The sequence below is a fragment of the Lepisosteus oculatus genome, chromosome 8 (assembly GCF_040954835.1).
Source record: "Lepisosteus oculatus isolate fLepOcu1 chromosome 8, fLepOcu1.hap2, whole genome shotgun sequence".
Lineage (NCBI taxonomy): Eukaryota > Metazoa > Chordata > Actinopteri > Semionotiformes > Lepisosteidae > Lepisosteus > Lepisosteus oculatus.
This window is the reverse complement of record NC_090703.1, coordinates 39,173,302-39,185,868: the sequence shown is the minus strand read 5'-3', so window position 1 is coordinate 39,185,868 and position 12,567 is coordinate 39,173,302. Positions and strand designations below refer to the sequence as shown.

Here is a 12,567-nt window from a genome sequence, read left to right as displayed (position 1 = left end):
CTGTTCTGTTTCAAAACCGTTACATTGTGGAAAGCAATAGACGACGTGCATAATTTAAGCACGAACAGATTGAGACCTGTAGAGTGACGTTGAAATCTCTGCACATAAAGACGTTTCATGTGTGAAACTGGTATTTTTCAGCTGTCAAACTCCTACCCTGGAGTAGACCGTGTGTGTGAGCTGTATTTCCGAGTTAAGCAAGAAAAAAGCAATGAGATGAAAGCGTGTTCACAGTCAGGTGGCTCTGTTGTATAGTCAATTATCCCGAGCACAGCCTGCCTACCGTGCGCTTTACTTAATAGCTTGTCAATGATTGAACTGGGCTGCTTTGAAACGGCTATGGATTTATTTTGTGCATTTTGGGGATTATGACGACTGGAAACCCAAGGAATTCAGGTAAATGCAATACTGTAGAACGTTAACGTATGCATGAGTTAATTTCCCAATTCGTTTTCTTGAGCGATGATTCAATTAACTTAATTAAAGACTCTAAATGGACGAAGCTTCATAACGCCAGCCTTTTGGGTGACCGGAGGAAAAAAAAGAAATAGTAACTTCCATAGCTGCCCTTAGAAGAAAGCTATGTTCAGGAAATAGAGACGTTATTTTTCATAACGGAATTAAATGGACAACTGCTTCTTTCTTGCGTGCAATGTTAATATCCCCTACAGTAGCAGGACTGTTTTATGTTTCAAGATCAAATTAAACTGCTTTGATTTTTAAACTATTTTAATCTTTTTTTTTATTGGACCCCAAATTCCGAACAACGAACTATCTTTTTAAGATCTGCCCTATTGAATGTAAAATTAGCTGAATGTTTTCGAGTTTTTTTTCAAGGCATTTATGAATCCTAATTAACGTGTTGCATTCGAGGTTGAAAATATTATTTACATCGTTTTCGTTATTAATACATGAATTAGTTATTAGTGATATTAAATAATTAAAACCAAGGGAAATTACAGGTAAGATAATCGAAGCTTTGTTTATGCCTATCACAAAGCTTTATACTTTTATAACATGCCTTTGGGTAATGTTCTGCTCTCGTCTTCCCTACAAGTACATAAAGCGGGCATTAACATTAAATTTATATTTAATGTGATCTTCTATTACTCACATAGATATTTCCATATGCTTATACATCGATATACATATCTAATGCCAATTTGGTTTAAAATTAATTTAATTTACACGAATACTTAGATTTATTTCGGTATTTGAAATACTAAAAGCATTTGTGAAACTCAAATCCCGTGCTCATTTATTTTTCTCCAATAAAGCACCTGCCGTTAGCCCCAGGTCTCCCATATTTTGAACACACACAGCAGTGTGAGGATATGGGGTGTTTTTTGCTGCAGCGGTTCTCTGTCTTGCTAGAGCAGTTGCTGTATGTGAATGAAATCAGACAGGATTACAGAGCAGTCCGATATCATCTGGAATCAAGAGGCCGAAGAAATGGGAGCGCTTCTCGTTTTTGTGCAGGACTCAAAGACAGTACACAACTTTAACTGGGCTCAGGTCTTCTCTCTTGCCGTTGAATGTGAGTTTTCCAGTCTTCCATAAACAACGCTGTGCAACGCTTTAAGATAGAAGTCCTCTCTTACCACGTATTACTGAAACAAAGCTTACCGAGTGCCAGCACTGTAAATGTCAAGTACATTGCATAAGAAATACAGTATGTATTCGTTATGACTGATGGAACGCAAGAAGAACTAAATCAGCTGTTATACAGCAACTGTTCATCATGTGTTAAGTGCTTTTAGTAGGTATGCCATTCATTCACAACTAACACATGCATTATACTGGTCTCCTATTCTAAAATGTTGCTAAATATGAACATATTTCACATTTGACCAATGGTATAAATGAACAAAAGCTGCCTTTTCTCCTCAGATCACTACAGTATGTCCAAGAAATGGCCCAAATTTTAAGTTGAAGCCGGAAAAAAAACAGACCATGCTACAGTATATTGTTAGAGTTGACAGGCGATTCAGTGAAACGTTCTGTACTGAATCACCAACCACACATGGCCAAAAAGGTTTCCTTAAGTGGCATGAGGTTATAGTTCATTTAACAACTGACTTTTAATTGGGTTTAATGGCTTTGATGTGTTGCTTCTTCTAGACAGCACCATTACTTTGCCTCATTTGTGCTTACTGGGAGGGTCAGATCCAAAATCTCCTTTGCAGTTGCTTATTTGTTTTTTTTATTTTATTTTCACACCAATGTTAACCTGTGCTGGTAAACAACTAGCATGAGTTTATGGGGTTTTTTTTTTCAGTACACTTGAGCCAGCTGCGGTACTAGTTATGGGTGAACACAAAGGCAGGCCAGACTTCTTCAAGTCCCCAGAAAAGCTTGCTGGAGTGGCCCGTAAGAGCTCCAAGGAAACAACCCTACAGCTCAAAGTGCAGTTTCTGGATGATACTGAGCAGATATTCGAAGTTGAGGTAAGACTTAGTTCAGTGTGATTCTGGAGAAGTATATCAATTCAGTATTTTTTGTTTGCTAAGAATTTGTAGGACACATTTGACTCTCATGTGACTCTCATCTCACCAAAAATAAATCATGTGTAGAATAATGAAAGTGTCTGTAATGTCATGAACTCAATATCATCATTTCTTTCCAAGATTAAACAAACAAGTCAAAGTTTGTCTGAATATTAAAACTGTTTCACTGAATATATTTCATGTTGCTTTGAGCACAATTGTCCACATAATTGAAATAGAAATGAATTTGAGCATAAGTACTGTACATTTAGTTTTACTGCTATATCTTAAATAAAAAAGTCTAAGCCACTTACAGTACATCCCAACATTTTTGCCCCCAAAATCACTTCCTTAACAGAAAGATGCAGAGGTGCACTATTAGTAACTACTGTATATGTCTTAAGCCATAACAAGACATTTGCTACAATGTAGGTAAGCTCTTTTCTTTCTAGATGCTCCAGTAATTAAGATGAAAGGCCTGTCAGCAGGAGCATCATGCTGTGGCTCTGATTCACTAAGAAAGCACCCTCAGCATGGTACAGAGCATCCTTGTTCATTTGTTGGAGGAGTTAGTCATTTGAACTCTTGTAGCCAGAGAATCAGTAGTAGCAGGTATCCTATAGTCCACCCTCTCAGTGTTTGGTAATAGCTAATTGTTATCATTTATGCCTCAATTCAAGATGTGGAAGTGTATGTGAACTCTCATTGGGATAACAGACTACAATAAGTATGTCTTGATTAATAAAGGCTTCAATCTGGATTCTGCAGACCATCTGTGTTATATGTTTTTGTGTTCAAGCTGGGCACTCTTAACTGAGGCTGTAGCTATATTACAGTATCACCATTTTATTAAGAGACACACAATTACTGTTCGCTGATTCATTAATTGAGAATGTACAGTAGGTGGGAGGATCCCCCAAGAACTCCAAAAAGCAGAGACGTTATGGTCAAAATATCTGGTAAATTAACAGCTCTTAAAAAATGGGCTTATTTGTTGTCACTAGTTTTCCAAAGTCAGCCTCTCTGAATATCATCATGTGAACAAATTCTGCTCAAAATAACTTTAATCTGCTCAGCCAAGAATGCTCTTACTAAATCTACTTGGTGTACTTTATCATTCAGAAACAAAATTCCGATCATTTGCTGAGGTGTGGTGGAGTGTCTGAATTATTGAAAGATAGTAATTGAATTAGTATTTGCACAGCCACCATGTTCATCTTTCTGAAACTCAGTATTGCGTTGGTCTCTTTTCCAGGTGAAAGAAATATTGTTTGTTAAATTACTTATCTGAATAGGGGATTGGATACTCATCAACAAAATTTTGTTATGATTTCTAGTCAATCAACTACTTTATCTAGTTTGCTGAAAGACAAATTGAGTCTTTGCGATTTAATAAAATAGGTCTCTTTAGTTTTACGGGTCCTAGCTTTTACGGTCCTACTGTAGGATTTGTGGTAAACATCCATATGTCAGTACATCCCAAATTTACAGATCATTCCTTTTATCTAGCCTTTGATATTTAGTACTTTATTCACTGAAACAGCCTCTACTAGTATATTTGCATGTAAGATAATCTGTGTGAGAGAGTTCTGGGTCACTGTATTTCACACTGATATTAAGCTCAAATACGTTTGGTTTCGCAGAGTTTTGGAGGGCGGTGACATCATGACAGTATTTAAGAAACCAGAATTTGAAAATGCGATCTCTGTATCTCTGAAAAGATACAAGCTGGGGGATGGTTGGCTGTTGATGGGAGTGCATTTATCTTTGCCAGATGTTATGCTTGCAAAGTATTCCCATTATAGACCCCATTAGTCCCTGCTGCATTTGCAACTGGAAGCTCAAAGGCATTTTCTGCATCTCCATATGTAGAGAGACAATATGTGAATAGAAGGGCTGCTGAGATTCTTCTAAAAAAGAAATGTGAGTGCACAGCGTGAGAGTGGCTTTAGGGCAGAAATGGTGGCAGTGAAATCTCTGAATGTTTTCTTGCCTTTCCAGCTGGCCCATTTGAAGACCTTTTTGCTGTGGGCATCTGACATAGTTCGCATAGCTGAGAATTCCTACGACTGGGTTTCTACTTCTTTTCTATGAACCATTAAACACTGACCATTGACCATGTGCAGGAAGACTTGTTTTATTTCCAAATGTTAGGAGATAGCATATGGCCTCCTGTCTTACAGCTGAAGGATGTAAATGACTCCAGTGAGTCACTGATCAAAGTTTCAAACGTTCTTTAAGTTAAACCTCAGTCTAGGCAAATTGTTTCAGCATGCACGAAAGATTTGCAAGCTCTGTGTATGTATTATTTCCTAATGTGCTTAATTTGTTTTTTTTTTTTGCTTAAGCTTTAATTCTTCTATGCTTGACAGGTAAAAATAACTGAAACAGCATCACAGTTATCAAAAGATGGATGTATGTTTAACTTATAGTGAATTCCATTTAGCTTTTAACTGTAATATTCCTGTTTCTAACATATTAAAGAAACTGTGTAAAAGGAATTCACTCTGAGCTTCAATGCGGTTAAAATAAGTTTAAAAATATGAGAATCTTTTAAAAAAAATTATACCAACCATATGGTTGTCTGTTCAAGTCTATTCAACATACCAGAATTACATCTGATTTTATTTTTTCAATATCCTTCTGGCTTCAGTATGGTTGAAGCAACATTTTTTGTTATTTTGCCTATTCAATCAACTATCTTTCTATTCCATTCTTTGAATTGCAGATGTAATTGGTATCTATAACCATACTTTGTCTTTTAAATTACATAAGAAACATTATTGTAACGACTATGGGTTCGTTCAGGATAAAGGACAAGAGGAGACGGTGTAGGCACACAAGCACCTGCTTTTATTCTCTTTGACAAAAAAAAAAACAACACTAGGATTTACACACACATTAGGGGACAGACAGAACAGGTACAGTACACAGGTTTAGGGTGGTAACTCTTTAACAGACTCTACACACTTACAGTATCTTATGGGACACTAAGCTTCAGAGAACACTTTATCTAACACAGGTCTATTTACTGTACATGAGCAGGGTCAGTTGCTGGTCATCTTACGGACCCCCGGACTCCCCCCGGCTACAACTCCCAGCCTGCGCTACGATACCCTTAGCGACTGGGTGCACATCCTCCTCACATTATAAATGAGCAGAGGCCGTTCAGCCCATCTTGTCCATTTTGGTAGCTGATAATTGATCCAAGGGCGTCTTCCATCTGTATTCTTGAAAGAAGCTGAGATATTGGGTTCACCAACATACCTGGGAAGCTTGCTCCATACACCAACAACCTTTTGCGTAAATTTGTGTCTCCTGTTCTCGGTTTTAAATGCACATCAACATTGTTTCCACCTGTGTCCCCTGGTTCGTTTCCCTGTTCATTCTGAAGAAATCTGCTGGTCGACTTCATCAGTGCCAGAGGATTGTGAATACTATATAGTAGGTTGAGGTACAAGACTGAAAAGGTTCTGTTCCTTCAGCCTGTCAGTGCAGTATATTATTAATATATGGAATGTATTTTATTGCTCTTCTCTGGACTGGATCCAGGTTTACTTTAAAAGAACTTTAAAGTTATCATCCTTCCACAATATTCTAGAACAGTATGTGCTGCAGGAGTAACCCATCCAGTCGAAGGAGGAATGGCCTAGTATGTGATCATATTCCATGATTAATGGAACATTGCAGTATAGTATACTACAGTATACAATATATCCCTTCAGTAACAGCAATCCATAAGTTAGTTATGTGTTAACATTTCAACTGGATTACACAAACAACTTCAGGAGAGCTGGGAGATAAGTAATTGCCTTTCTTTTAGACCAATTTAGCACTCTGATGTGACATGATAATGGAGAGTCAAGCGGTTCATTAGAGCTTCTCAATAGCATCCTTTTTTTTCCTGTTACTTCCAACATAGTAAACTGTGGGCTTATCACAAACAGAGCTCTGTAGTCAACCCCCTTCAGAGACTTAAACACAGCTTTGTGCAAAACCAACTCCTCTGCATCTCTGAGCCCAGTAATAATTAGATGAGTCAAGCTGCACAAATGTATTAAGCACATTAATCTCATGTTAGTCAGAAACAGACTAGATTGTTATGGCGTGCAAATGAAAGTAAAGAATGAAAGGCTTTTCCCTATGAAATATTATTAATCAATAAATCAATTTGTACTCATTTTTCATGAACTAAAGTATACAGCAAAAAAAATTCTAATGAGTTTCATCAACTGTGGCATCCACATTTTTACTTGCGAGTAAAAACTTTTGCTTTTCGCTCTAGAAGTGAGTTGCCTCTGATGTCTGATGTCGTTTTGGCCTTTCAGCCGTAGATTAAATTAAACCATTTATTAATGTTTTCACTTCTTGTTCCATCTGTTTTACAGTGTGCCAGCTAGTGCAAATTAACTCATTTAGAATGCAGTCAGTATAGAGAAGATACAGCAGGTGTTCAGTAAATCCGGGAGTGAAAAACATTTTGCCTTACTAGAACTTGTGTAGTGTCAATGAGCTTCCCCCAGCTCTTTATTACAAAGGAAAAGAACAGTTGTTTTTCCTGTAAAATGCTGTTTCTGACAATTCACTTTCCCCAAGATTATTGTGTACAACTGAGAAGTTGCGGACAGTCTGCCAATTTTCCTGTGGGGCAAAAAGGAAACATGAATTGACCTCTTATTGTGTCTGCTGATGCTTAAATCAAATTGATGTCACATGCTGACTTGTTGCTTGTCATGGAAAATGTGGAATATAAGTAAGAGAAAATCATATCCTATAGAACTAAAAATAATATATGCGTAGCTTGTAAAATATAAACCTATTTTGGATCTTATGATCTAATTCTTGTATTATGCTTTTGACAAATACAGCAGCTTCCAGATGCAGGGTATCCCCACTATTTATGCTTAAACATAAGTAATTACCTTTAATTACATATGTGCTGTTCGACGTTACTGATTCACTTGTCTCTTGCTCAGCCTTTCATTATCCTGCTGTATCTAGTTAGTGGCCCTCAAGGAAATACAGTTCATTTTAATTGTTAGCTTATTCAGTTGTTAGATCAGACATTTTGTTCAAGCCTTGATGGAAATATACAGCTGGATTCACAGACTGCAGTTGCCACTCTTTTAATATAAGATCACCAAGACAAGGCCTCACCTGATTAGAATGCACATACTGTAAGAAAGGCAGCAAATGAGCATTCAGCTGATTTGGGTCAAGTGGCAGTTCAGTAGCTAAAGGAATAATACATTTGTCCTGCTAATTCTTAAAAGAACAGCCCAGCTGGGATGTCTATTCCAGACCCCCACAATTCTTTATGCAAAGAAGTGTCTCCTATTCTCTGTCCTAAGAGAATTCCTTTAATTTTGACCTTTAACCCAGTGTCCTTTTTTTGTAAAGCTATACACACGCAACAAATGGGATAATGCAAAATATTATCAGATAACCACCAGTAAATGCATTTATAAAAGAAAGTGTCATTAATCAATTTCTCCAAATCCTGATAGAGTAACAGCACCTCCAAAAGGCTTACCTTTTTAATAATAAAAGGTCCAAGTTATTTCCCTTCTTTGACTCTCTCTCCAAGCACTGGGCTCTAAAATGTCAAGCAACATGGAGATTTTATATTGCACTGCCAAATGGCACTTGTGTGTTTACTTTTACTAGTATTATCAGCTTCTCTTTTATTAGAAATGCCTTTGTTAGTGGCTACAGATATTTTTTAGGGAGACTTGTTCATTAGGTAATGGTGTTGAGATAAACAGATGTTCACGCGAAGGTCAAATTCTAATCTCGCAGTTGCGCATCCCTATGCTTATAAACTCTCTGGCTGAGCATAGAGCTTATTAACCCCCCCCCCCCCTCCACCCCAACTTCAAAGTTGCAGCATTTTTCCCCGTGGCTTATCCTTCATAAGTGAAAGGAGGATGTTACAGCGCTCAGCTCTGACCAGAGCTGTCATTTCCCCAGGTGAGTTTAACGAACAGGTCTTTACGGACCCTATGCAGACGACACGATCCGGGGTAGAGTGGGGAAAACGTCATGCACGATACAGGAATGAATACAGGGGGGCGTGTCCATGGAGTGCTGGTGGTCGGGGGAGGTGTGGCCAAGGCAAACGATCCAGGGATGAGACGAACGGGAAATCCGAAAACAGGGCAAAAGTCCAAAGCAAGGCTATCCATCCAAGACAGACGATCTAAAAACGGGAACGGGGTCGGAACCGGCAGGGGGCACGGGAACGGGAACAAGAAACAGAAACTAAAAGCAAAACGGAGCCAGGCGCATCCAAGTCCCAGGCTCGTATGATGCGGAAACCAATGCAGAGCGTGGATTGGCGTCAACGTCTGGCTTTTTAAGGGGGAACTGAAAAGGGTCTGGAAGAGGGAGCAGGTGCGGGAGATGAACAACAAACAAGGAAGGGCTGGAGCACCCTTAAGAGGAGGGGTTTGCGATCGTGACAGTGAGTTAAAGCCAAAGTATAAAGTAAGCTGTCCCTTCATATTCATCGTTTTTTTAGGCATTAGAATTTGACCAAACTACTGAATTGGTTATTATTGTACTGTATATTATGTAATAGCTTTGCAGACAAAGACGGGCACTAGTCTGAGACTAATAAAACATGGGTTCTGAGGTGGGTGGCATGGTAGTGCAGTGGTTAGCATTCCTGCCCAACAGTGCTGGAACACTGGGTCCAGTTCCTACTGTCTGGAGTGGAGTCTGGATGTTCTCCCCATGTTTAACTGGGTTTTCTCGGGGGTTCTCCTGTTTCCTTCCACAATCCAAAGACATGCTGGCAGGTGAATTTGCTTCTGGGATAAACTAGCCCTTTTGAGAGTGTCTGTGTGTGTGCCCTGCAATGGGCTGTTGTCCAGTCCAAGGGATTCCAGCTCCCCCACAACCCTGAGTTGGAAAGCAGTTGGAATATGAATGGATGGGTTCTGAGGTGAGCTGGGAAAACAGCTGTGTGAGACATGAGTCCTCCTTTTTGCTTCGCAGCAGATCCCGTGAGCCACGATAGATTGTTATTCTCTAATTAAAACAATCTCAGAAGTTTTCTGTTATCTGCAGTGGAACACAATGTATGCTTATTTAAAATATTAGGGCTTGCTCTTGATTAATGTAATTGATAAATATCCCTGTGAATAATGTGATGTGTAGTAACCTAGAAATGTAACAATAAAAAATAATTGGTTGCTTGAGGCTTGTAGCATCTGGGGTTGGCATTTGAATCAATTATTCAGTTTAATAGGAGCTACGAGCTCAATACTATTAAACTGATTTGTGGCTCTAATATAATTGATACAGTAGAGCTCTACATAATGTAATTTAACTAAGTAACCATACTGTTTTCTCCTACTCTGGAGGAAGACGTCAAGTGAGTTTCTTTTCCCTATAAATAATGTAAGCAAAACGTTTTTTTTAAATAAAAATCAATGAAGTATTTGAAATTTGTTACAGTACATACACTGTAGCCCAGTTTGTACAGTGCCTTTGACTTGTCCGCCTGGATAAGTGTATTGTGGAGCTTTCTGTTTTGTTAGGTGGTACCTGCTGAATGGGGGGTTGAGCATTATTTTTATGTAATATTCTAATATAGAGATATTTAACTATTACAGGTTTAAAATGCTATAGACTTATTTACAGAGCTACTGTAGAACAGTTTTTTTCAGATGCATTCTAGGTCATCATGCATGATCATGCTATTTTAACAGTTCAGCACTCTCAATACATCTCAATACAGAAAGAAAAAATGTGTATTGAGATGCGCTGAATATTTAGGCTGAACGAAGAAGGTGGTAGAAAACGTGTGTGGAGTGTCACATGCAGGTATCACTAAGAGAAGAACCTCCCATACCCATTGTACTCTTAAGGTTCTTGAGGATGCCAGTGGGCACTTGCTTCTTATTATGAGGATGGAATTTCAGTGGGAACAGACATACCTCAAAAGGAATAGAATTTATAGTTATATCTATAACTGATTGCAGTCTGATCTGTGCTATTAATGGACTAGACTTGGATTTCCCAAGGAACATTGAATCATTGGTAACATGCTTCTCAGACTCAGGATTCCTCTGTTTATACATAACATCCATGACCCTTACAGTTGTCAGGCTCCTGTGAGCTTGAACTGGTCCCAGTGAGAGCTGCAGCAGGCTTCTGACTGATGCCTTACTTTTGCTGTTGATCCTGCTAAGGCTCATGGTTTCAAGGGAAGCATGTGACTGAATGATCAATGTCACAGAGGCTCTTTGCTTTCTTTATTTCTCACTTGACAGTATCCAAGTTGTGACGTTCAGCTCCTTTAGAAAAGGATCACGATCTTAAACAGGTTCACGAGGAATGACAACGCCCCAAAATCAAAAAATGGCGAACTATTGTGGAGCGAATATTTGGCTTAACCTGCTTGGCTGAGGGCCAACTTCGGCAGCTGCAGAGGTGGAGTTGGGGTGGAGGTGGGAAGCAAAAGTCACACGCGAGGGAGAGGGAGATATCGCATTTGGTATTGATAGTGTTCGGCGGAGGAAGGACGAAGGGAGTGATTGCTGACAGCTGGGGATGATTGAGCGTGGTTGTTGTCATCCCTCCTGAACTTTAGTTAAATAAACTCCATTAAAAAAAAGAAACACAGCCTTTATAACAGCTACAGTCCTGTGTTCCTAAAATGCCTTTGGGTAATAAATTTGACATAAAACATGCGAATCTCCCCAGATGTTGCACTGCAGACACACACATTTTGGAAGCTGAAATTGTAAGCCATTGTTTGTGGAGTAATGTGGCCACAGACTGAGGTGTAGGTCACATGTTTAGGGTAATACTCCCTCTTGTGTGCAGACGACACACAACTGAGGATACAACCCAAAACAGCACATATCCTGTGGTTCCACAATTGTTAACATGCTAACAATACAAATGGTTTGTTGTTGTTGTTTGTATATTTTCAGAACTGAATGTTTGGCATATCTGTGTTTTAAATCTCCCTTTCACTATCTGTAAGCAAAACTTTTTTTCATTTGATTCTAGCAAAGAATTTTGGGAAATGACTTTTACAACAAGGTCTGTGGTCACCTGAAGCTGCTGGAGAAAGAGTACTTTGGACTTGAGTTTCGCAATCACACTGGGAGTTATGTAAGTGTATAACTCTTTCTGTGGGTCTAGAATTGAAGTGTGTGAATTAGAAAGAAAATGTACAAAGAATGCTTTGTGTTTTATGTTTGTCCTTTAATTTAATTTGTTTTTGCAACAGCTTTACTTTTTCAAAAAACACAACAGTAATGTTCTGTAGTTTATTAAACAAAATTAAGTGCACCTATTTGAATATTTATGCTTTGTGCAAATTGATGCAATTATCCAGCTGTTTTTTTCAGTAGGCATAGTACAGACATAAAACACCAAGTATCTGTATTTCAGGTATTTCACTACTATCAAAGCTAAATTAAAACTGTAAAACTTCAACAGCTGGTCAAAAAACATGATTTTAATCAACACATGAGCAGCGAAAGATACAATCAGATCATTGCTGGCATGATTGAAGGCAGTTTATCTGAGGGAGACGTTGTCCAGAGAATGAGGTGACAGTCAGCAGACTGGTCATTACACAATTGGATCCCTCTGCACAATAATTTCCCTACTGCAGTGGCTACAGCACAGATCATTCCAGAAAGAAACAGTCCACACGTAATAATAATAATAATAATAATAATAATAATAATAATAATAATAATAGCATACACTTATATAGCGCTTTTCTGGACACTGCACTCAAAGCGCTTTACAGGTAATGGGGACTCCCCTCCACCACCACCAATGTGCAGCATCCACCTGGATGATGTGACGGCAGCCATAGTGCGCCAGAACGCTCATGACACATCAGCTATCAGTGGGGAGGAGAGCAGAATAATGAAGCCAATTCATAGATGGGGATTATTAGGAGGCCATGATTGGTAAGGGCCAATGGGAAATTTGGCCAGGACGCCGGGGTTACACCCCTACTCTTTTTGAGAAACGCCCTGGGATTTTTAATGACCACAGAGAGTCAGGACCTCGGTTTTACGTCTCATCCGAAGGATGGGCATACATA

At 38.8% G+C, this 12,567-nt stretch overlaps 1 protein-coding gene across 1 annotated transcript in view; it reads left to right on the top strand.

Moving 5' to 3' along the window:
- Window positions 1-318: 318 nt before the first annotated feature.
- The window catches only part of LOC102691545 (FERM domain-containing protein 7), a 33,578-nt gene continuing 21,329 nt past the window's right edge, over window positions 319-12,567 (top strand). The window contains exons 1-3 of the mRNA XM_069193452.1: window positions 319-396; window positions 2,279-2,447; window positions 11,511-11,615. Coding sequence (XP_069049553.1) covers window positions 2,307-2,447; window positions 11,511-11,615 — 246 coding nt within the window. The 5' untranslated portion in view covers window positions 319-396; window positions 2,279-2,306. The remainder of the gene's footprint in view (window positions 397-2,278; window positions 2,448-11,510; window positions 11,616-12,567) is intronic.